This window comes from Babylonia areolata, chromosome 11 (assembly GCF_041734735.1).
Source record: "Babylonia areolata isolate BAREFJ2019XMU chromosome 11, ASM4173473v1, whole genome shotgun sequence".
Taxonomy (NCBI): domain Eukaryota; kingdom Metazoa; phylum Mollusca; class Gastropoda; order Neogastropoda; family Buccinidae; genus Babylonia; species Babylonia areolata.
Window position 1 is genome coordinate 40,443,934 of NC_134886.1, and position 25,592 is coordinate 40,469,525.

At 41.3% G+C, this 25,592-nt stretch overlaps 1 protein-coding gene across 1 annotated transcript in view; it reads right to left on the reverse strand.

Annotated features, from left to right (window-relative positions):
- Positions 1-241: 241 nt before the first annotated feature.
- LOC143287250 (sialin-like) overlaps positions 242-25,592 on the reverse strand; it is a 30,273-nt gene continuing 4,922 nt past the window's right edge. The window contains exons 4-12 of the mRNA XM_076595195.1: positions 22,189-22,250; positions 16,190-16,361; positions 15,426-15,513; positions 14,004-14,099; positions 8,396-8,760; positions 8,016-8,148; positions 6,347-6,497; positions 5,312-5,402; positions 242-1,907 (exon numbers count right to left, since the gene is read on the reverse strand). Coding sequence (XP_076451310.1) covers positions 1,698-1,907; positions 5,312-5,402; positions 6,347-6,497; positions 8,016-8,148; positions 8,396-8,760; positions 14,004-14,099; positions 15,426-15,513; positions 16,190-16,361; positions 22,189-22,250 — 1,368 coding nt within the window. The 3' untranslated portion in view covers positions 242-1,697. The remainder of the gene's footprint in view (positions 1,908-5,311; positions 5,403-6,346; positions 6,498-8,015; positions 8,149-8,395; positions 8,761-14,003; positions 14,100-15,425; positions 15,514-16,189; positions 16,362-22,188; positions 22,251-25,592) is intronic.

Below are 25,592 nucleotides of genomic sequence, written 5' to 3' on the forward strand. Positions count from 1 at the left end.
GAGAGAGAGAGAAGACGTTGAGAGATAAAGACAAAAAAAGAAAGAAAGTAAGAGCAAGAAGATAGAGAGAGAGAGGGGGTGGGGGAGACACATACAGACAGACATAGAGACAGAGACAGAGACACAGAAAGAGGGGGAGAAGTTACACACACACACACACACACACACACACACACACACACACACACACACACACACACACACACACACACACACACACACACACACACACACACACACGCCTGGAGAAAAGCTTTATTCCAAAATATGCTGACGTATATCTGAATGAACAACCTTTGGACCATGGTTATTTTCATTACAACAAGTTTCTGTCTATTTGGAAACCCGAATCCAACTAATGAAATAATTAGGTCAACAGCAACAAACATAACAGCAGCAACAACAGCAGCAACACCCAGTATTATTATGATTCCTCCTCCTCCACCTCCTCTTACTACTACTACTGCTGCTATTACTACTACTTCTACTACTACTGCCTATTTTGTTTAGCAGCAGATTCCATTTCCCAAACAGAGAGAGAGAGAGAGAGAACAACAGCAAAAAAAAACAACATGCACACAAATTCTAATTTAATTTTATCCAGGGAAATGTTGAAGATTTCATTTCCATTCTCTCCTATTCGAGTGAGCACAATGCAAATAACAAACAACAAATGATAAACTTGCTCTGTGATCCTACTGAATGTAAACTGAATATTGATATCCGCATTCGAAAATATATCTGCAATGACCACATATATTTTTACTACAATTTTTGTTTTTGTTGGGTTTATTGCAAGTTCCAATTTACAGTAGTAAGCATGCACATTGCGTAACACATTCTGCAATGCTTTGTTCGTGTCTGAGAATATAAATGTATCAACTGCAGAAGACAAATAAGATGACAAGATAAATGATCTAGATAACTGGTTAACATATCTATAGGAGAAAAAAAAGCTTTGCAATCTAAAGCATGCATTGTTAATCTGGAAATTATCATTCTTGACCACTGAAAGACATTGTGAACGATACAGGATAGAGTGTATCACCTTGTCAGACTAGCAAGATTTAAAAAAAACAAAAACAAACAAACAACAACAACAAAAGAAACAACAAAAAACAAACAAACAAAAAACAAAAAAACGCTAAAGAAATTCCTTTTTTGATGAAATCATTATATATTTTGTTTCCCATACACGTTTTTTGCTTTGAAAGCACAAGCCAAAAAACATTCTAAGCTATAATTGTGTTGTTGCATTTCTACAATCAACAATAGCAAAAAATAATCGTTTGTACTGAGAGAGAAATATCACCAAATGACATTCAAAATAAGACATTTACCTATTGTAGAATGCATTTTTTCTGAAACTGGACTGATTTTTCAGAAATTTTATATGTTTCGAGAAAATGAGACTCTATTATAAAAATAAAAACACCAGAAGTAATTAGCTTCCCATGCAGCTCAACAAATTACGCCTCTGTAATTATGACAGTCCCGTTTCTCTCCCTTTTCTTTTTTATGAGGGATCAAAAAGCCAGTCAACCAAACTTTTGATACAAGTCACACATGAAACAGCATCTCATCTGGTGTTTCCATTGAACACACCCAAGTTATCAGTAGAATGTGGTTCAAGGGCATCCACGGTTATCGTTCATTTTGTACCGTCTTCACTGAGATCCACCCTTCTCTGTCATCAATCAGAGTGGTTTTTCTTCGGTAGCACCATTCACAGAGGTGTTTTCCTTCCCCGCTGTGTGGTCTGCTATCATCTCAATGTCATATTCCTCCTCTGGAGGTGTGGCCCAGCTCTGTACATGTCCCTCTGCCAACAGGCCAAAGATGAGGGCTCCCACCACCTGCACCCCGGCACAGACGAAGAAGACTGTGCGCCACTCCTCGGCTGTTCTCTGTGGAGACCATGACGGACAACGGAATAATCACAGATCAGATGACAGATTACGATGATAACTGATTTTGCCAAGAAATGATATACCATGAATTTGGTGTGCTTTGACCCAAGCGTACTGGTCAGAAAACGTGAGCAACAATGTCAAAGACGCATGCGTAGACTGGGATGTGTGCTGTGTGTGCTAATCTCTCTATTTTAGCCCAAATCACACTCAGGACTGGGCTGGAGCCGGCCACGGGCTGAACAAAATTCCACAGCAACAACTGTCCAGGTCCTCTAGGTGAGGTTCAAACTAGCATTTTCTCATTCATCAGTGGATAAAGCTCACCACTTCACCACGGTCGTTGTTCATTTCATTTTCCTGTGTATTTTTGTTAGCCTTTTTTTTTCTTTCTTTCTTTTTTTTTCAGTGTAACTATATTATCTGGTGCAGAATCAGAACCAGAATCAATTTTAATGTCGATTAAACCTGAACAAGGTCTATAAGACACACGTGCAAAGTTACATGAAACCACGCACAAAAAGCAAAACAAAATAGATAAATATTGAAAAACAGATTGAATCACTCCTGTACGCTATAGCATTTTTGGCAGCAGTTACTGACAAATTTCCCAAACAGTCCCACAAGTTTGTCTTCCAGTATTAGCTGACTGGGTTTATATATACACTTGTGTTTTTATGTCACCACAATGCATTTTTTTTTCTCAATGCCTGACAAAGCGCGTTGGGTTACGCTGCTGGTCAGGCATCTGCTTGGCAGATGTGGTGTAACGTATATGGAATTGACCGGACGCAGTGATGCCCCCTTGAGCTACTGATACTGATACTGATATAGACCGATTTCGGTTACCTCCCACGTTGGGAAAGTCATGGAGAAAATTGTAAATATTAGCATGGTATATTACTGTGACAAAAATAACATAATTCTGTCAGCTCAAACTGGATTCAGGAAAGGAAGATCTACAACTGATCATCTGACCCGTCTCACTGCCCAAATTTAAAAAAAAACAACAGTTTTCTAAGCGAAAAAGTATCCTTGCGTCCTTCTTCGATCTTACTAAATCTTATGACCGAGTATGGCATAGCAGACTGTTATTTAAGCTGAAACAAATTGGTCTGTCGGGTCATGTTTATGACTATGTTAAATCCTTTTTAAGTGGGAGATATATAGTGGCAAAAGTGGGAGTAACTTTATCAACATCTAGGCCTATAAACAAGGGAATCCCGCAGGGTTCCATTATTTCTTCATTGTTGTTCAACATTATGCTTTATGATTTACATACATGTTTTTCATCATCTACCAAGCTGGCTCAATATGCTGATGATATTGCTATATGGATTCAGACATCCTTGAGGAAAAGGACAAGCCTACATTACATCAATTATGTACAGAAACATTTTCAGGGTGAACTCGATAGACTGAGTAGCTATATGCACTCTAATGGTTTTGAGTTTTCTGTAGAAAGAACACATTTGATCCTCTTTAATAATGGTTATAATCCCAGCAAAGTACCGCGATTTTTAGGGGGAGGACGTGAAATCATTTTTTTCAAGTCGGAAATAAAATTTCTTGGGATCCTATTTACTTCAAAACTAAACTGGAAGAAACACATTGATTCAATAGTGAATAAAGAAGTTACAAGTTTAAATTTCTTAAAAATTGTAAGTCACTCTCCCTGGGGACAAGACTCCAAAATTCTTTTACATTTAGCCACATTTCTCGTAAGATCAAGATTAACCTACGGTCACGAAATCCTCTTTTCTGCTCCGCCGACGTTTCTAAAGAAGCTGCGAATAATTGACAGTAAAGCTGCGAAACTGGCTTTAGGGGTACTGGAGCATACTAAGACCTCAGGAGCCTATAAGCTTGCGGGTATTCTACCACTAGATGAAGTCAGAAAATTAAGTTCTGCTAAATACATTGTGAGATGTACAGCAGTGGATGATTTTGAGGAATTAAATATTAGGTCTGATATTGATTTTCCCAAAAGTGCACACACACACACACACACACACACACACACACACACACACACACACACACACACACACACACACACACACACACACACACACACACACACACACACACACACACACACACACACACACACACACACACACTAATAATAATAATAATAATAATCTACAAACCATTCGCACATATGTGTCAGATATTTTAAATTCTTAAGACATTGATTTACATGATATGGTACCTCGTGTTCTGGTGCCACCTGTCCCTCCCTGGGAGTTAACAAAAGCAAACGTCAGCATATGTGCTTCTGACACAACAAAAGGAGAATCTCCACATATAATAGCAGCATCTGTCAGAATTGAATTAGAAGAAAATTTTGATTATCATTTAAACGTTTATACTGATGGCTCGGTCCTGGATGATAACAGTGCAGGATCTGCTTTTGTCATTCCTGACCTAAAAACAGAAATATCATATTATTTAGGTCAGGGACATTCAATTTTTACAGCTGAATTGGTGGCCATCTTTATGGCATTAAATCTTGTTGATATATCAATCATAGTAAGTAATATTCTATTTTGTGTTGATTCTCAATCTGTTTTAAAAAGTTTGCTCCTTTTTGAGAATAATCAAAGAGAAGATTTATTGTTTGAAATTAGGTATTTGTTGCACTCCCTATTTGTGAAGGGTACAAATGTTGATTTTTGTTGGATGCCATCCCACACTGGATTCCTTTATAACGACCAAGCAGACAGGGTAGCAATAAGGGGAGCAAAGAATCATATAGAGAGTATATTGCCCATTGTCATACAAGTAAATAAGCAATATACTAGAAAGAGACTTATATAGGTGCTTGAATTCAATTCTAAAACCTCGTCAGTTGACTCTCTCAGACTTTGGTCCGATTCGCAGACCAATCCTGAGTTTAGCTCTCAGACTATTATCAAATTCATTACGGGCCAAGTATTGTTCTAATGTCAAGTGCATATGCTTTAGCAACATGACGATTAAGCATACAATTTTTTTTTTGTAGCTTGATGAAGCTTTATGTACACGAAAGTGTGTCTTCACAAGTGACTGAGAACGTTGATGTTTTTGACTTTCTTGCATTCATTATCAGTTGTTTCGCTTGTCAGTTTAACGACTTTTCTTTTACGAAGTCCTTTAAGTTATTTCCTGTAATTGTATCTAGTTGGGTGTTTTTTTTCAAATTTTACCCTCATTTCCCATTTCCCCCCAACCCTCCATTCATCCACATCTCCCACCCCTTCTAACCGATAATACTCAAATGTATTCATAAATACTTTAACAAAATGTCTTCAATCACCGATATGTGTGACGGGACATTAAACAAAAATTCCTCCTACTACTACTAATACTAACACGCAGACACGAGTGCATTTATATTGTATGTCAGTATGACTTACATTTGGAGTTAAGGCCCCTGCTACAAGGGGGGCGATCATTCCAGGAATCGTGGCAGCAGTATTTGTGATTCCAAACAAAACTCCAGCATGTCTGCAAATGAATACAATGAAATTATGTATCAAAATTCTCTCTCTCTCTCTCCCTCTCTCTCTCTCTCTCTCTCTCTCTCTCTCTCTCTCTCTCTCTCTCTCTCTCTCTCTCTCTCTCTCTCTCTCTCTCTCTCTCATTTTCCATTTTATATATAAACTTGTGCTTTTATGTCACCACGATGCAATTACACGCCACTAACACGCAGACACGAGTGCATTTATATTGCCGCGACATAACAGTTAAATCGGTTTTCTTCCCTGTCTTGTAAAAAGAAGAATAAAGAATGTTAAGTTCTAGTTACAATTCCAATGAGGTACCAAGACGTGGTCCATATACGCTAGACCGGCCTTCGCATAAACCCGAGACGCTGGTCAAGCCTTGAGTACGAAAGGAACTTGACACCAACATATGACTCAACGTTGTCGTCGTTATTGTCTCTTCCAGCTGAAAAAAAACCCCAACAAAACACCAAAATACGGAGAGGAAGAAGAAAGAAAGAAAACAAAACCCAACCGAATAAAGTCCGAAAAAACCCACCGTAAAACCCAAACACAAAAAGACACACAGAGTGAATAATATGCAATGAAAGACAATGCTATCAAAATGCAAAGATAAAAAAAAAACACAGATAAACACCTCACCATAAAGCACACACACACACACACACACACACACACACACACACACACACAAACCACACACACACACAAACCACACACACACACAGGACACACACACACACACACACACACACACACAAACCACAGACACACACAGGCACACACACACACACACACACACACACACACACACACACACACAGGACACACACACACACACACACACACACACACACACACACACACACACACACACACACACAAAAACCACAGACACACAAAGGACACACACACACACACACACACACACACACACACACACACCTGGGTGCAAGGTCAATGTGGTTGACAGCATAACCTGCGCGGTTGAGGGCAGCAAAGCACAGACACAGGGACAGCAGGAAGACTGCCAGGGCCCGCTGAGTGCACGGCATGTAGCCCACCACCACCAGACAGACTGCCCCACCCAGGAAGGCTGTAAGCAGCGGGGAGGGTGGGGAGGGGGAGTGAGGGAGGTGTACGGTGATGGGGTGGGGGTGGGGGTGGGATGGATGATGACAATGATGATGCATTCGTATCGATTATGATTTCAACAACATTGTTGGGTTTGGTGATTTGGTACTGCTACTAACATCATCATAATCGCCTTCTTGTTCTTGTTCTTGTTCTTGATCTTGATCTTGATCTTCTTGTCCTTGTCCTTGTCCTTCTTCTTCTTCTTCTTCTTCTTCTTCTTCTTCTTCTTCTTCTTCTTCTTCTTCTTCTTCTTCTTCTTCTTCTTCTTCTTCGTCTTCGTCTTCTTCTTCTTCGTCGTCTTCTTCTTCTCCTTCACGATCGTCATTGTCTACGCGCAGTACTGCATATAGAGGTGGAGCGGTGTCCTAGTGGTACTACACTCACTGGGAAACTGAGTGTCTACGGGTTCCAATCCCATATGCGGACCTGCAATTTTATTCCTCGCCACAAGAACTTAAAATGTATGGGTGCCAGTCTTTTGGATGAAACGGTAAAGTGAGTACTTAGCGCACGCAAAAGAACCCACGGCATCAAAAGGGCCGTCCCTGGCAAAACGATGTGAGAATAGTAAAACAAACGACAGAAGAAGAAGGAGACACAACACTTTTCCCGATGCGCGTACCCCTTGGTTAGAGCAGCTCTAATTTTGCATATGCAAATCTTGCTGTGACAAACAGTTATAGAGAACAATACAGTAGATAAAGTCAACATGTTTAGGCAAGACAGACCACACAGCGCGACAGACGTTGATGACACGTATGTTTCAAACATCTATCGCAATCCAAACATTCACAGACACAGAACAGGTCTGTGTGAGGCGAAGGTCTGACCAGTGCATCGGGCTTATGTATGACTCATCTCTCTCTCTCTCTCTCTCTCTCTCTCTCTCTCTCTCTCTCTCTCTCTCTCTCTCTCTCTCTCTCTCTCTCACACACACACACACACACACACACTCTCTCTCTCTCTCTCTCTCTCTCTCTCTCTCTCTCTCTCTCTCTCTCTCGTGACAGCTAGTTGACAGTGAATTTGAGCAAAACGAATATCATAGTTTTTCGGAAGGGAGGACACTTACCACGAAATGAGGAATGGTTTTATGGTAACACAGAAGTAAAAGTCACAAATAGATATAAGTACGTTGGGGTGTATTTTTCAACAAAATTAAGTTCAAACAAGTGTTGGTCAGAAATGTACAGAAAAAGAAAAAAAAAGGAGTTATCGAAATTTTAAGAACAATATCAATATATTTTTATTTGTTTCGATTGTTTCTTAGGAAGGCAGTGTCTTTTATCCAGTCATTTTGTTTATCCCTCAGTTGAAGTGAAGTGAGATCGTGAATGTTGCGTCCGAGTCTATTCGTTGTGTGAACTTTTTTTGGACGAATATGACACAGTGGAAGAAGAAGAAGAAGCAGAAGAGGAAGAAGAAGAAGAAGAAGAAGAAGAAAAAGAACTACTGAAAGTGATGGATAGGTACTCACAGATGGTCTGGAACATCTTCCTGGTGGCTTTGGTGCTGAGAATGCGCCGAGCTCTGAGACAGTCGGCCACCTGACCCGCCAGAACAGCCAACACGGCCATACAGAGATAGGGGACTGCTGACAGACCTCCGTTCTGGGGGAAGAAAGAAGTTCAGGTGTATGGATGGTTTCTGTTCACTGGGCACACTCTTTTTCCCATGTTACCCTCTCCATTATTTCTATTTTGTTGTATATTACCTTAAAAAATATCAAACCTGATTTTCTTCTTTTTTTTTTTCATTTGATTCAATTTCTTTTGTTTTGTTTAATGTCATTCCTTTGAATTCAACTTCATTCACTCATTCTCTTTTCTTCAAGATAATGTGAAAATTCATGTTTACCTGTTTGATGTCGAACTTGAGCACTTCCTTCATAAAGGTGGGGAGAGAGGTGAGCAGAGTGTAGTTGGTGTAGTTGTAAGATACGTGGGCCACGAGGAGCGCCCATATCGGGCGCGATGTGAATATTTCCCGCCAGGGAGTGGCGATTTTCATCTGCGATCCGTACAACAGGTTAAAAGACTCATTTTTTGACGTAGCACAGTTGTCATACAATCCATGATTTCTCCAGCACACACCCGTTGGCAGACTCCTACATTCTGACATAGCGCAGTTGTTACGTAACTGCAGTTTTCTTCTATGGAACCCTTGAAGCAGATTCCATATTTCAAACTTGTAATGCAATTGCCACAAAACAACTTTTCTCGCTTATAAAACATGTAGCTGTTATGTCGTTAAAAAAAATCAGCTTTCCCTACCTGATATCCAACACTAGATCTGTACCGCCAGTAATCATAGTAAGGCAATAGAACCACCCAGAGTTTTCCGAAAAAAAGCATAATCATAAGTTTATTCATATAGCGCTTAATCTAATAATTTTGCTCTAAGCGCTTTACAGTTTCAATAGTCCTAATCAAACACACACACACACACACACACACACACACACACACACACACACACACACACACACACACACATATATATATATATATATATATACATACATATATATATATATATATATATATATATATATATATATATATATACATACATACATCTGCAATCAAGAAGCAAAGATAACAAGCCACAGCACGACACGGCATCACAGGTAAAAAGAACAATATTAATCCATTCCACACGGCACGCCCCGTACAAAAAACTATACTCAATGAAAACCCGACGAGTAAAACGTGGCACTTAAACATAAACTGAAAAACTAACATGCATAACCAACACAGATATCTAGCCAAACACCAAAGCACGTTCACACACACACAAACACACACACACACACACACACACACACACACACACACACACACACACACACACACACACACACACACACACACACACACACACAACACCACTCCCCGCACACATCACACACCACATTACCCAGCCAATGCACCGCCCACATATCACAACACCCAACACCAACACTATCATCACAAACTTAAAAGCATAACAAGACTTAATAAAACTGGTCACGTACATTACAATGCTGACATCTACAGACATCTAAAATCACTAGAATTAAAATCAGTGTTACCCCCCATCCCCAAACAAACACTTCAGCAGCATACACGGAATGTTTTAAAGCAATCACAATATTCCAAACAAACCCCAACACTTAAGTATATACTAAACTCAACACCCAGTTAAAACATTCAAGACAAATCGTTTACATTAAAAGCCCAACAAGCAAAACCCAACTGCAACACACTAAACAATCAGTCCCTCTCTTCCCCTAGTCCCTCCACACAACACCTTCAACAACACTCACAGAAAACAGAATCAAGCACACAGTCACACTATCACAGGCATCAGGAGATCAATTAAAGGCAGTTTTAACCCTTTCACCGCCAAGCTCGCATTTATGCACAGGCGAAGTAGAAGACCCATGTCACTGAAAGGTGACCAGATCATTGGTCTGTTATCCATGAACCTACTGCCCTTAATGTCGGGTGGTAGGATAGGCCATATTTTCTATACATGGCAGGAAATCCCCAGTTATTCTTAGTCTTTTCTGTGTTTATAGCACAAGGGAATTTTGTACTCTAAATTTACTGGCAGTGAAAGGGTTAAACAGATGAGTCTTGAGGATGGTACCCAAGGTGGAAATGAACTGGGAGTGCCTTAATTCATGTGGCAGGGAAGTCCAACGAATATGAAGTTAACCGAAAAAGACTTTACTTCAGAACACAGCCAAGGCAATACATTGACTGACTTTATCTTTAAAAAAAATTCTAAAAAATGACATATCCCTATCATGATTTGGTCGAGAAATATTTTACAGTGTTTGTCAGATGCTTACTGTGGGCAACGTTTCGTCGTGTTAAGTGTTTCTACATCATTTTATCTGTACACATGTCATATCAAGGGTTTGTCCAGCTAAACAACTTATCTACATTCTGGCCAGCTTTGGTGAATTTTGCAGTGATCATCAAAACTATAAGCATAAAAATTAAGCATAAATATGCATGAATACACTATGGGATGAACAGCATAATCTCATATTCGCAAGATATCGCTGTTTCACCCAGGGCATCATACAACACAAAATAATCACGGAACCGCAACTTGCCTATGTTCAAAACCCACAGCTCAATTTTGAATTCCCACACAACACGCCCACAATCACATCTAATAAATTCATCACCTCATTTACCATACTAGTAATTTATTAAATCAACCTATTCTATATAATAATCAAACACCACAACCCATACTTAATCATACAACATTAAAAACCTATTAACACCTTCTGAACTCATACTTTTCACCCCAAAGAAATCCCTACATACCCCCTCAACAATCCCTATTATGATGTTAATGGTGAGATGTTATGTCGTCAGCGATTGTCATATGCTCTTCTGACTGTGTTGTGTCACTCTCAGTTGTCTGTGACTTTGCTTTATAGTAGATAAAAATCACATGTAATATGAAATAAATATTCACACTCACACTACAATATCCTTACAATCAATACATACAACCTCGTCTATCTATTATACCATTTAATTTCCTCTATCCACTCTCTAAAAAATACCCAACCCCCCCCCCCACCCCACCACCCACTACCCCCCACGCCCCATATTCCATACATATAACCAATATTGGTGTGTGTCCGCGCTCTGATGTCGCGGAATTAATGCCCCGTTTTCACATTCCTATTTTTAATACAATCACATATTCACCTCAATATCTGCTGTCACAAACACAACTCCGCACTATTGTCTCTCTAGATCTCTCTCTCGCGCGGCTGATGGAATATGGTACTTATCAATATGTGTAGAGATGTGTGTCCTCCAACGACCATATCTGCACGTACAATAAAACCACTGCGATTGTTGTCACTCGTATGCAGATAGACTAGTAGATATGCACGCTCGTGATACTCTATCCACCACTCATCCAGTGTAACTCCCCTTAGACTCTTCACCTACCTCTCACCCTAACCCCACCCATAACACTACACTGCGCACAGTGTTGTGTGTCATACAATACTCATCACACTACTAATTGACACTCTCGATCGCAGTCACCCGCATAGACATATGTAGATACTCTCACACCACGTCCGCTTCCAAACGTCATGTCTTCTCACCCACCTCTCACGCACAGATGTTCGGACACTCACGACTCCTAACTAGACTACAATACTGGTCATTTACTTCAACTCTACGCAGACCCGCCTGTCCCCCCCTAGAAGCGGCCAGACTGTAGCGCGCCTCGGGTATCGCTCTCTCTCGTAGGAATAAAGTAAAACGTAGATGTGCAGATGACTTGTTAATAGACAACACATGAAGAAAACTCCGCCCCGCTCACGTCTCTTCGCGCCAAAGTTAATATAAGTAAATAAATAATGGTGAAGATTAGAAGTTAAGAAATGAAATGAGATAGAGAGAATGAAAAAATATGGCCATCGCCCGCCCCACCCCACCACTGAGTCATGCGACTGCACTCCCACGCGGACCCAATTCTGCATATACCGGTTACTCAACACCGATGCCGACGCGTCACGCGCATGTAACGATCCGCCTCTGCTGCCGAGCGACAACTTGCACTCTGCGTGCATCCTTGCCAACATGGCGTCGTCTCATACTCAAACCTATCTCACCACCACCCCCAGCTCACCCTACCCACCCCCCCTCTTTTACCCCAGACTCCATTGCGCACAGCTCACGCCTGCTCAGTCCACTCCACATGTTATACCTCGCTCAATATCAGATAAACTGACGCGCTACGCTCACCCCTTCTGAATCTGTCTCCGCGCTCTCGCAATCGGCTCTAAACGAACTAAACCCCATATACCTACCTATATAAGCCAAGAACTCTGCATAATCATCTAAAACACGATAGATAAATGCACCCATTAATTCAACGCACAGTTACTGATCACTCAGCCCCCACAAAGCCTTCCCTGCGAATACATAACACAAACACACACTGACACTTTACACATATCCACCACTCCATACATACACTCTCCACACCATCGCCACCACTGACATACACACCACATCCACAGAACTCACCCCTACACACACACCACAAATACCCTACCCCTCCCCCTCCCATATATATATATATATGAATAAACAACGACAAAAAAAACAAAGACAATGCAACATGCACATGCGTATTTGTGTGTTTGTGTCCGTGCATGTGTAAATAAATGAATATATAAATAAATGAATAAAATAATGCAGTATGGATACACATGGGAATCTGAATCAATGCAGACGTGGAGGAGGTAGGAAGCAGAATGGTTGAGACGCTCATCTGCCAGTACAGTGTCCCTGAGGTTTTTGCTTCGAGTCCTGGTCTCGCTCTTTTGAATGGAATATCAAACTGAGCGTCTAGTTATTCGGATGAGACTATACACCGAGGTCCCGTGTGCAGTACGCACTTAGCGCACTGGAAAACAGCCCACGACAACAAAAGTGTTGCCCCATGGCAGAATGCTATAGAAAAAATCCGCTCTGACTGGGACACAAAAAAGTATGCATGCACTTAAGGGACTGGCGCGTTGGGTTATGCTGCTGGTCAGGCAGTTGCCTTTCAGATGTGGTCTAACGTTGATGGATTTGTCTGAGCGCAGTGACGCCTCCTTGAGAAACCGAAACTGAAACTGAAAACTCATTGGACAGTGACTGCAGAAGATTTGTAAACATAGTCAGACTGTCGAGTGTTCTAACTATGACAATTTGTGGGACATACATCCTTAGAAAAGTAAAATCCCAGAATATAGCACTGCAATTTTATTCCGATTTTTGAACGCCTTAACCCCGAAATGAATATTTCTAAATATACTAGTCTACATCACAAAAAAGAAACAAAAATTTACTTGTGTGAATTTATATTCACACACACACAGACACACACGCACGCACGCACGCACACACACACACACACACACACACACACACACACACACACACACACACACACACACACACACACACACACACACACACACACCTTTTCGCTCTTCACCAAAAACTCATCTTTTTTAGAACCTGTCTATAAACACTCTCACCTTCCTTCTTCTCCAACACCATCCATTTCAGATCACTTTGGATGCATGATGAGTGGGAGAGGGGGAGAGAGAGATTGTGTGTTGGGGGTGGGGGTGCGGGGGTGGGTGGTTGAGGGGCGGAAGCGTTTCGAGAAAGAGTGGTCATGAATGATTAATGTAATTTGCTTTTTTTTTCTTTCATGTAAAGCGTCCCGAGCTCTAAGAGAGAAAGGGTGCTATATCAATATACATTAAAAGTAGTAGTAGTAGTAGTAGTAGTAGTAGCATTAATATTATAACTATTAGTATTAGTATTTTTATTATCATCCATCAACAGTTTCGACTGAATTACAACTCGGCGTAAATGATTATGGTTATTTCCAAAGAATATCCACAGTGATTAACATGTCTTAGCCTTACCTGACAGGTAGAAAACCGATCCCCAACCGTTATCGAATCCATAGGAGCACAAAAGCGCTGATAATGAAAAGGTCAGAATTGTTGCAATTGGTGGCCCTGGAAATAAGAAACGGTTACGTCTACTTAATCTTTAGAAATGAAGTTGATTGTTCAAAATGTTTACCACCTCCCCCCCCCCCCCCCCCCCCCCCCCCCCCCCCCCCCAACACACATACACACTCTCTCTCTCTTTCTCTGTCTGTATGTTTGTCTTTCTACCTGCCTGTCAGTCAGTCTGTCTGTCTCACTCTCTCTCTCTCTTCATACGTTTAACTTTTCACCACTAAGTATCTGTTCCCAGCCCATATAATTGCACTTGCTTTTATACTCATCTCCCATTATTGCAGTGTGTGTATCCTTATCAATATACTTGTGCATGGTTGCATTTTCATGAATGCACTTCATTACTATAAATATATATTCATATCTGCACAAGATTCAGCGCTATATAAATACCACTATTGTTATCATTATCTTTATTATTATATATGTAGATATATGTAGATATCTCTCTCTCTCTCTCTCTCTCTCTCTCTCTCTCTCTCTCTCTCTCTCTCTCTCTCTCTCTCTCTCTCTCTCTCTTTCTGCGTGTGTATATATATATATGTATATATATATATATATATATATATATATATATATATATATATATATATATATATATACATATATATATATATATATATACATATATATATATATATATAATTATAATATATATATATATATATATATATATATATATGTGTGTGTGTGTGTGTGTGTGTCTGTGTGTCTGTACCTTTTGTGAAGGACTATGACCCTGAATCTAGGAGGCAAAAATTGCACTAGCTCTTAGTGCTGCAGCCTTGGGGGCTAGTTGGCCTTTGAGAACCAAAAACCCTCTTGGCCGAGCGAGTGGGGATGTAACTTGGGCAAGACACTCTCCACTATAATCAATTTCTAGCCCAAATAGTTGGGGCAGCAGTTGCCTCCTCTGCTGTTCTGATGGTCATAGTCGGACACGACTGACTATCATATATATATATATATATATATATATATATATATATATATATATATATATATATATATATGTGTGTGTGTGTGTGTGTGTGTGTGTGTGTGTGGGTGTGTGTGTGTGTGTGGGTGTGTGTGTGTGTGTGTGTGTGTGTGTGTGTGTGTGTGTGTGTGTGTGTGCGCCACCATGCTTAATACCGTTAATAGCATGTATTGTGAAGCGTAGACCCTATTCAGTGTGGAAACTGGGTGGGAAAAAACCTTTAAAAAACAAACGCGTCAATGCTTATTTATTTTCGTCGGAAATAATGAATTTTATCAAGATTCTGTCCGTTCTTTTCTTGTCTTGTCACTCTCTGACACACCTGTACATCAGATGCTTACCAGCGAAAGCTAAGGACGCCAGTTTGCTTCGTTCCAGAGTTGGTGCCCACCGCCCCATCATGGCTTGGAAACAGGGAAACGACACTCCCTGAACAGCAACGTCATGCACATATTTGGCATTAATCGGGCGTTTATTTTGTTTATTTGTATATTTATTTATTTGTTTATTCATTTATTAATTTATTCATCTATTTATTTATCTTATCGTTGCTTCACCTCTAAATCACTTGCCCAAACAGTCGATGACATAACTATCATCGTCGTCATGCCTTTTTGTTTCGTTCTCGTCATGCCTTTGTCAGCCTAGATCATTGCAATCATTATAATATTCATCATCAACATAGTGATAATCATCATCAGCGTCATCTTCATCACTCGTCGACTCTGTTATCGTTAAGGTACAGCAGCAGCAGCAGCAGCAGCAGCAGTAGTAGTAGTAGTAGTAGTAGTAGCAGTAGTAGTAGTAAAATTGGAGGAAGAGGAGGAGCAGCATCTGTAGTAACAGCAGCAGCAGCAGTAGTAGTAGTAGTAGTAGTGGAAGCTGAAGCTGCTATTGCAGTTGTAGCAACAGCGGCAGCAGCACCATCAGTCGTTGTGTCGTAGATTTTTTCTGTTACTGTGGGTTTTTTTGGTTTTTTTCGGGGGGGGCAAATGGCGTGTGGGGATGTTTCAATGGCGCGGGTAATTTCTCACACACACACACACACACACGCGCGCGCGCACACCTCCTCCCCCCCCCTCCCCCCATATACACACGCACTTACAGACGCCAGTCCCAGTATAAACCGGAGTGCAGAAGCCAAGTCCACGTGTGTTCGTGCCGCCAGGGGAGTTAACAGAGAGCAGATAGAACTGATCAGCTGACAGATCCCCCACACCTTCCGCCCTCCATACCTCCCAGTCAGCCATCCTCCTGGAATCTGGGTCACGATGTAACTGGATCCATAGGGACAAGTTACAGTTAGTGACATCAACACACCTTTCATGGAGACAATGGTCTATGGGGACAACTGCATTTATTATGACTGAGATATGAGGTACTTGAAAATCTCCAATATCATCAATAAAGGGACGGCTTTTCTTCATCGCAAACTTGCCTGTCATCACAGGTTGGACACTGTTGATAATATTTCTGTACCTGTAACTGAAACGTTTGGCAAACCCTGGGGGGCGACTGTATTGAAAATAAAACCTGGAAGAACAGATGTAATAGAATTAAATTTACATTGGCTCTCCATTCAAGCGGAAATCAAATACAAAGTTGCGTGTCTCTGCTATTTTGCTTTCCACTCTGCAGAACCTACATATCTTTCTGACCTTATCAGTGTTTACACTCCACAAGAAATCTCCGCTCTTCCTCTGTTTATATTGCCTATTGAAACTTCCTCGTGTCAATACAAAAACCTATGGTGAACGTTCTTTTTTCTTTGCTGTTCATCACATCTGGAACAACCTTCTTCATCATATCTATGCATCTGATTCTATTTCTGCTTTTCGCTCATCACAAAAAAACTCAACTTTTTAAAATCAGTCTATATGTAGCCGTGTACCGAGTGGTTATTGAGGGTACAGACGGTACAAAAGAACTAAACTAATTGATTGATTGAATGAAAGGATAGACAAGATCCCACGCACAGGCCAGGAACATATAGAGGCCAGTCACAAATGGGTTTTTCTATTGTTTTATTTACAATAGTTATGAGAACATAAAAAGAGAAAACTAAGAAGAGAAGACTGAGAAGAAGACTGAGAAGAAGAGAAGATAAAAAGAGAAGACAGTACCTGGAATGACACAAACAAATGTCATAAGCACAACATGTCGGCACAAGTGAATAGTAAAGCACATGTATACCTATCACATGCAGTCTGTGCGGGGGGTTAAGAGGGAAAACGTCGACTGCTGTAGCTTGTGCGTGAATAGTGTTGGAGCAAGCATAGCGCGTTTGGTCACATAATTATAAGCACTCTGGGCGTCCTTGTTCTCCAACACCATCCATGTCAGCTCACTTTGGACGAATGAAGAGTGGGAAAGGGAGTGTGTGTGTGTGGGGGGGGGGGGGGGGGGGGGGGGGGGGGAGAGAAAGAGTGGTCATGAATGATTTGTGTAACTTGTAATATTTTTCTTTCACGTAAAGCGCCCTGAGCTCTTACAGAGAAAGGGCGTTATATAAATTTACATTATATATATATACAACACGTAAAGCGCCCTGAGCTCTTACAGAGAAAGGGCGTTATATAAATTTACATTATATATATATACATAACCTGCGAAGATCCCTTCCTTCTATTAAGAAAGGGTGAATACCGTAGTCGCACCTTCTCGCCACGTTAATGTGGGTGTTTCCTCAGGGGGACACGGTGCAGGTTGTTTCAACCGACGCGGCACGGGAGCGAGCAACTGGCGCTATATCAAAACTAGATCTCGGCCTCTCCAATCAAGGAAAGCCGCAGCTAGACCAGTCTAGCATGGAGAGGGATGGGCTCCGCCATGCTTTTCTGCCCAAGACTCACCGCATGAATGACGACCACTACTCAACCCATACCGGCTCGGTCGTCACCCGGGTCAACAAGGACCGCGCCTTCCATTGCAAACCAGGGTGGAGGTGACAAATGTGCTACTGGTGGACCACACAACAACAAGCTCCGGGCCAGGAACAACATCTCTATTGGCACGTGGAATGTCAGAACACTAAGGACGCCAGGAAAATTGGAAGAACTGACACATGCAATGAACAAATATCGCTGGCACATCCTAGGACTCTGTGAAACACGATGGAAAAACATCGGTGAAATACCCACACTTGAAGGCCACAGACTATTTTACAGTGGTAGAGAGGACAAACACGAACATGGAGTAGGGTTCCTGATCCACAAAGACATTGTTAACACTGTCATGGGCTGCCGACCAATATCCAGCAGGCTCACTACCATCCGCCTGAGGGCATCCCCATTCAACATCACCATCATACAAGCATATGCTCCAACATCTGATCACAGCGATGATGAAGTTGAGGAGTTCTACGAACAACTACAAGAAACCCTTGATCAGACACCAAAGAAAGACATCATAGTAGTACAAGGTGACTGGAACGCCAAGATCGGAGAAGACTCCTACAACACCTGGAAGGGCACATGTGGACGATATGGTAACAACGCTACAAATGAAAGAGGTTTGAGACTCCTGGAATTTGCCTGCTTCAACAACCTGAAGATAACAAACACATTTGGACCACACAAAGCATCCAGAAGATGGACATGGCACAGCCCTGGAGGAGATCACCACAACCAAATAGACTACATCATGGTAAAGAAGCGTTTCCAGTCTAGCGTGAACATTGCCAAGACAAGAAGTTTCCCAGGAGCTGACATTGCAAGTGACCACGACTTGGTAATGATGACCTTCAAACTCCAACTGAAGAAAACAAGGAAACAAAGCTTCTCAAGACTGAAGTTCGACCTGGAAAAATTGAAAGATCCTGAAGTACAAGAGGCATTCCAAGCCATGATTGGTGGGAAATTCGCGCCACTCATCACTCTCGATGCAGATGACGCCGACCTGGATACACTCGTAAGCGACTTCAACGCAGCTGTAACTGAAACAGCCCAAACAACTCTTGGAAAACAACGCATCAAAAAGAAGCCCTGGGTCACGGACGACATCCTACAGCTGTGTGACAAACGTAGAGACCTGAAAAAGAAAAAGAATGAAGAAGAAGGGGCAAAACAGTACAAAGCAGTTAACACCGAAATCAAGAGAAGCATGAAGAAGGCAAGGGAGAATTGGATTGAAGGAAAATGCCAGGACATAGAGGAAAACCTGACAAGAAACAACAGCAAGAAAGCCTACCAAGTTGTGAAAGAACTTACCAACACAAGGCAAGGTAGAACTATGTCCAACATCCAGACCAAGGATGGAAAATGTCTAACAGAAGAACAAGACATCCTAAAGCGATGGACAGAATACTGCTCAGAGCTATACAACATACAGACCACAGGTGATCCAGCAATACTGAATGTTCCACCAGCCACTGATAACAGTAATCACCCCATACTCCGTGAAGAAATAGAGGCAGCAATAGCATCGCTGAAAAAAGGGAAATCGGCAGGAGTGGACAACATCCCATCAGAACTGGTCCAAGCAGGGGGTGAAGTTATGATAGATGTGCTACTGAAAATCTGCAACAAGATCTGGCAAACAGGGGAATGGCCCACACCGTGGACACAATCACTGATCATCACCCTCCCCAAAAAGGGCAATCTCCAGCAGTGTCAAAACTACCGCACCATCAGCCTGATTAGTCATCCCAGCAAAGTCATGTTGAAGATCCTGCTTAACAGACTGAAACCACAAGCAGAAAACATCATTGCTGAAGAACAGGCAGGTTTCAGACCAGGAAGGAGCACAACTGAACAAATCTTCAACTTGAGGTTGCTATGTGAGAGGTACCATCAACACCAACAAGACCTCTACCACGTCTTCATTGATTTTAAGAAGGCATTTGACAGGGTCTGGCATGCAGCTTTGTGGGCTACCATGAATCTGTACAACATCAACGCCAACCTGATCAGACTGATACAGCACCTCTATGACAAAGCCACCAGCGCCGTCTACCTCAACAATAGCATCGGGGACTGGTTCAGAACCACAGTCGGAGTGAGACAAGGCTGTCTACTCTCCCCAACACTCTTCAACATCTTCTTAGAAAGAATAATGACTGACGCACTGGAAGAGCATGTAGGAACAGTCAGCATAGGCGGCAGAACAATCACAAACCTACGTTTTGCCGACGACATTGATGGACTGGCTGGGAAAGAAGAAGAACTGGCAAGCCTGGTCAAACATCTAGACAAAGCCTCCACATCGTATGAAATGCAAATCAGTGCGGAGAAAACCAAACTGATGACTAACAACACCAACGGCATCAGCATTGACATCAAAGTCAACGACGAAAAGCTTAAAACAGTCCACAGCTTCAAATATCTGGGAGCAATCGTGTCAGATGAAGGATCTAAACCAGAAGTACTCTCGAGAATTGCCCAAACAACAATGGCACTCAACAAGCTGAACACCATCTGGAACAACAAAAACATCGCTCTCAGCTCAAAAATCAGACTGATGCGTTCCCTGGTTATATCAATATTGCTCTACGCCTGCGAGACTTGGACCCTGACTGCGGACATCGAGAGAAGAATCCAAGCTGTCGAGATGAGATGCTTTCGTAGACTACTTGGCATCTCCTACAGAGACCACATCACTAACACGGAAGTGAAGAACAGAATCAAGCAAAGTATTGGACCCTACGAAGACCTTCTGTCCATAGTGAAAAAACGCAAACTTAGGTGGTATGGACACATCTCCCGATCATCTGGTCTTGCCAAAACGTTCCTGCAAGGCACCGTACAAGGAGGCAGAAGGAGAGGACGGCAGAAGAAGAGATGGGAAGACAACATCCGGGGGTGGACAGGCTTGACGCTCGGTGACGCCCTGAGGAAATCAGAAAACCGTGAAGAGTGGAGAGGGGTGGTGGCCAGGTCAGCAGCGGTGCCCCAACGGTCTGAACCCAGACTACGGGAGAGGTGAAGGTGAAGGTGAATATATACATATATATATATATATATATATATATATATATATATATATATATATATATATATATATATATCTTATACAGAGAGAGAGAGAGAGAGGATAGACAGACAGATATTTATTTACATATACATACATACATGCATACATACATACCAGTGTGTGCGTGTGCGTGATGAAAATGGAAAAAAAAAAAAAAAAAAAAAAAAAACCAGCAACAAAACATTGTGACAAATACAATCCAGTTGTGTTTATATAAACACCATAATTATATCATCCATTAAAGACTGAAAATGATATGGATTCCCGTGTCGCTAATAGAAATGTGTGCTCTGAACGTGGCAGTCCATGAATGCAGGAGGGGAAAAAGAACTTCAAAATCAATATATCATGTTTGAATTTTAAGTTTCAATCTCTTTATTTCAAAACGAGGGAATTAGCACGTTCTTTCTACGAACAGGTCCAATCAAATCTGAAATAAAGTGTGCTGATACTGAAAGTCCAGTTATACATGTCCCAGATTGGTTTCCTGATAAAAAAAATAAAAATAAAAAAATAAAAAATAAAAAAAAATTAATGGTCCGAAACGTAATCACATGTCCTCACATTTCTGCCCAAATCACGGTGTAACGAAACAGCAACTAAATCAATTTTGAAAAGAAAAATAAAGTCAATCAAACATGTGTTTGAATTGCCATGTAATTTCCCGGAATGACTGAAAGGAAAATATGATAAAGCCTATTTGGGATTTTTTGGCGGGGGGTTGTTTTTGTTTTTTGTTGTTGTTGGTTTTTTTGTGTGTGTTTTTTTGTTTTGTGTTGTTGTTGTTGTTGTTTTTGTTTGTTTGTTTTTTTGTGTTTTGTTGTTGTTGTTGTTGTTGTTTTGTTTTTGGTTTTGTTTTTTTTTTGGGGGGGTTGTTGTTGTTGGCTTTGTTGTTGTTGCATTTTGTTTGTTATTTTAATGCTTCGGTTAAAAGCAATGTTAATTTTACAGGAGAGGAGAGAGGGGTATGACGGGGATAAATGATTACAGTACATTTTTTTCATACCTATATTATGAGTCGTAAAACAAACACAAATGAAACACGCACCTCCCGTGACGTTACACTAACACAAAGGAAACAAACTTCACAGAGGCTAGCAGACACAAAGAGACACAATGAGATCCAACGCTCACCCGTAAAAATATGTGGCCAGAAAGCGTGACCGCATCGATTTGTCCCAGTTGAACTCACCAGTCTGTAATATGAAACATATTAAAATATTCAGAAGAAGGAGAAAGGGAAGTAGGAAGTGAAGAATGGAACATAGATGTGGGTGCGCGGGGGAGGGGGGGTTTAAAATGAAAGGAAAAGAAGATGAAGAGAACACCAATCTAAAACACACACACACACACACACACACACACACACACACACACACTCAAAAAACAACAGCTTTTGGTTTGGTTTGTTTTAAAACTTTGTGAAGAAAGGCTCCTTTCCTTTCTTCTTCTTTTTCACTCACTTGTGTAAAAAATGTGAGACTATGACTATAATAACCTGGTGTTCGGTTGTCGGTGTGTCAGTGTGTCCGTGTGTCAGTGTGTCCGTGGTAAACTTTAACATTGTCACTTTCTCAGGAAATACTTAGTTGATAACCCTCAGGATACTGTGAAAAAAGTGAACCGCTTTTTGACAAGTATTTTCTCAGTGATAGAGGAGCCGAATTCATTGAAAAGGTTCACACAATAACCGTAGGGTATTATCAACAAGTCTGCAAAGTATCTAAAAGTTCGGACGCAAATTATGCTAGTAATGTCAAATTCAAAACAGCATGTCAAAAAATCCAATATCAGAGGAAAACTCGCTTATGCTCAATGTGGCTTCCATCTTCTCTCACTCCCCGGTAAACGTTCTCCTTCAGAGAGTCTCATATGGCATAATCCATTGGGTTACAGTCAGGACTTTGTGGAGGCCATTCATCCTTCTTGATGAATTCTGGTGTAGTCTCCTCCAAAAGGGCCAGGGTTACCCATATTGCTGAAACACGCAATTGTTTCTAGGATAAAGACGCCTACAATCCGGGAGAAGATTGTCATTCAATAACTGAATGTAGCTTTCACTATTAACCTTGGCTCTATCAGTGTCAATAAAACGAATGCTTGTTTTTCCTTTCCAGGATACTCCAGCTGAAACCATTATCTTTTTTGAAAATCTAGAGGTCTCATGATAGAGGCAAGATGGCTGAATTTCTCGTTTCCCTTTCCCATAAACGCGATCGTTTTGGCGATTTTAGCTATCTCTAACGTAAAGTCTTTCTCGTCTGTGAAAATGATCCTGCAGCGATTTTTTCTTTTCTTTTCCCTCTAACATTTTGGTCCCTCCTTGATACCCGTATCCTCTGGAAGGGCTTCAGCTCCAGTTCTTTCGCCATTCTTTGCACAGAAGACTTGCTAACTTGTAAATCGCTTGCAACTTCTCTAAGAGATTTGTGGGTCCCTGATTTCTCCTCCTGGGATTAAATCAGTTCCTCAACACGGTCCTTGTTCTCCTCCGAACATGCAGTCTTGGGTCTCCCACTATTAATTTTACGTGCTACTGACCCTGTAGCGCGTATTTTAACGATAAGTATTTACAGTGACATGACTCCACCCGTTGCCTGGAAATTCCTTTACGATCCTTCTTCCACCCCAGCCTTTCTCTTTGAAACAGTTTTCAATGGTAACCTTATCACTTTCACTCAAAGGCATGATTGATCTTTCCAAACTGAAACTTTTGGACAGAACTGATTTTGGATACAGACAACAATTAAAAAAAATCAATAGACTTGACACCCAGACAGGCTATTTTTTTTAGACTGACACTGATTGACAGATGCCAACACCTGGCAGCTGGCATGAACATGATGAAGGTCACATTGCACACGGTTCTGATATTGGATTTTTTTATTTTACATGATGTTTTGAATTTGACTTGTTGATGATACACTAAGGTTACTGTGTGAAAATTTTCAATGAATTCGGTTTCTCTGTCACTGAGAAAATACTTGTCAAAAAGCGGTTCACTTTTTGGGGGACACCCGATATATGTGTATCAGTGTGAGTCTGTTGGATTAAGCGCTTAACACAAGTGAGTCTCGAAGGCCTTGCCTCTCTTTGTTTTTGGGGGCTTTTTTTATCATTTTGGAAAAGCATGAAGAAAACGAAATCAATCATTTAAGAAGAAAAAAAGAAGAAAAAAAAAGAAAAGACAAGAGAGGCAAGGCCTTCAAGACTCACTTGTGGCAAATTAAGTCCCCTAGCATTAATTACAGAGTAATTTCCCTTTTTTACTATCTGCACCAAAACGTTTGCAAAATAAATAAAACTTCCATGCTTAGCAAAAGAAGTTCCTGTTTGAACAAAAAAATGATAAAAATGACTGCTCTGGTTGTTGTGTCAGAATATCAGATCAAAGTGCCAAGTTTAGAGAATACAAAAAAATATAAATATAACAGTAAATGCAGTTTGCATATAATTAGGCTTCATTTATTATTTTTTTGTGCCCATCCCAGGGGTGCAATATTGTTTTAAACTAGATGACCAGAAAGAACTGAATTTTTCCTATTTTTATGCCTAATTTGGTGTCAACTGACAAAGTATTTGCAGAGAAAATGTCAATGTTAAAGTTTACCACGGACACACAGACACACACACACACACACACACACACACACAGACAATCGAACACCAGGTTAAAACATAGACTCACTTTGTTTACACAAGTGAGTCAAAAAAGCACTTCTCCGTTATAAGTAACAGCTTCTTCATATATTTTGAGTAAATCAAAGGCAGCAACTTGGACCCTGCGAAGGAATAGAAGGGATGAGGGGAGTGAGGATCAATGAGGGGAGTGAGGATCAATGAGGGGAGTGAGGATCAAGGATCAATGAGGGGAGTGAGGATCAATGAGGGGAGTGAGGATCAATGAGGGGAGTGAGGATCAATGAGGGGAGTGAGGATCAATGAGAGGAGTGAGGATCAATGAGGGGAGTGAGGATCAATGAGAGGAGTGAGGATCAATGAGGGGAGTGAGGATCAATGAGGGGAGTGAGGATCAATGAGGGGAGTGAGGATCAATGAGGGAGTGAGGATCAAGCGCTGAAATGCAACGAATGACTACCTGTCGTTAACTCTCTCCATACGAACGGCGAAAGAGACGTCGTTAACAGCGTTTCACCCCAATTACCATCATCAAAATATTGCAAGCGGAAGGCTCTTATAATGAAGAGGTGAATGTTGACAAAGAATACCACAATTCTGACGACGGAAGCTAAAGGTTGGGTCATTCAGACACCCACTGGACATCCGAGGGGTCTGTGTAGAGGAGAAGAGAGGACTGGCCGTACTGAGTTAGTTAAGTCAAACGAAACAGGACGAAACTGCGTGTTTCAAGTTCATTTAATGTCTATCCACATTCAGTGATATTAGACATGGAAAAAAAATATGGGGTGGGTGGGACGGGGGAGGGGCGGGGGGGGGGACAGGGGGGAGGGAAGGGCGAGAATGGGGGGAGTGAGGGGAAAGGGAGGGAGGAAGGTAAGGGGGAAAAGTCACGACAT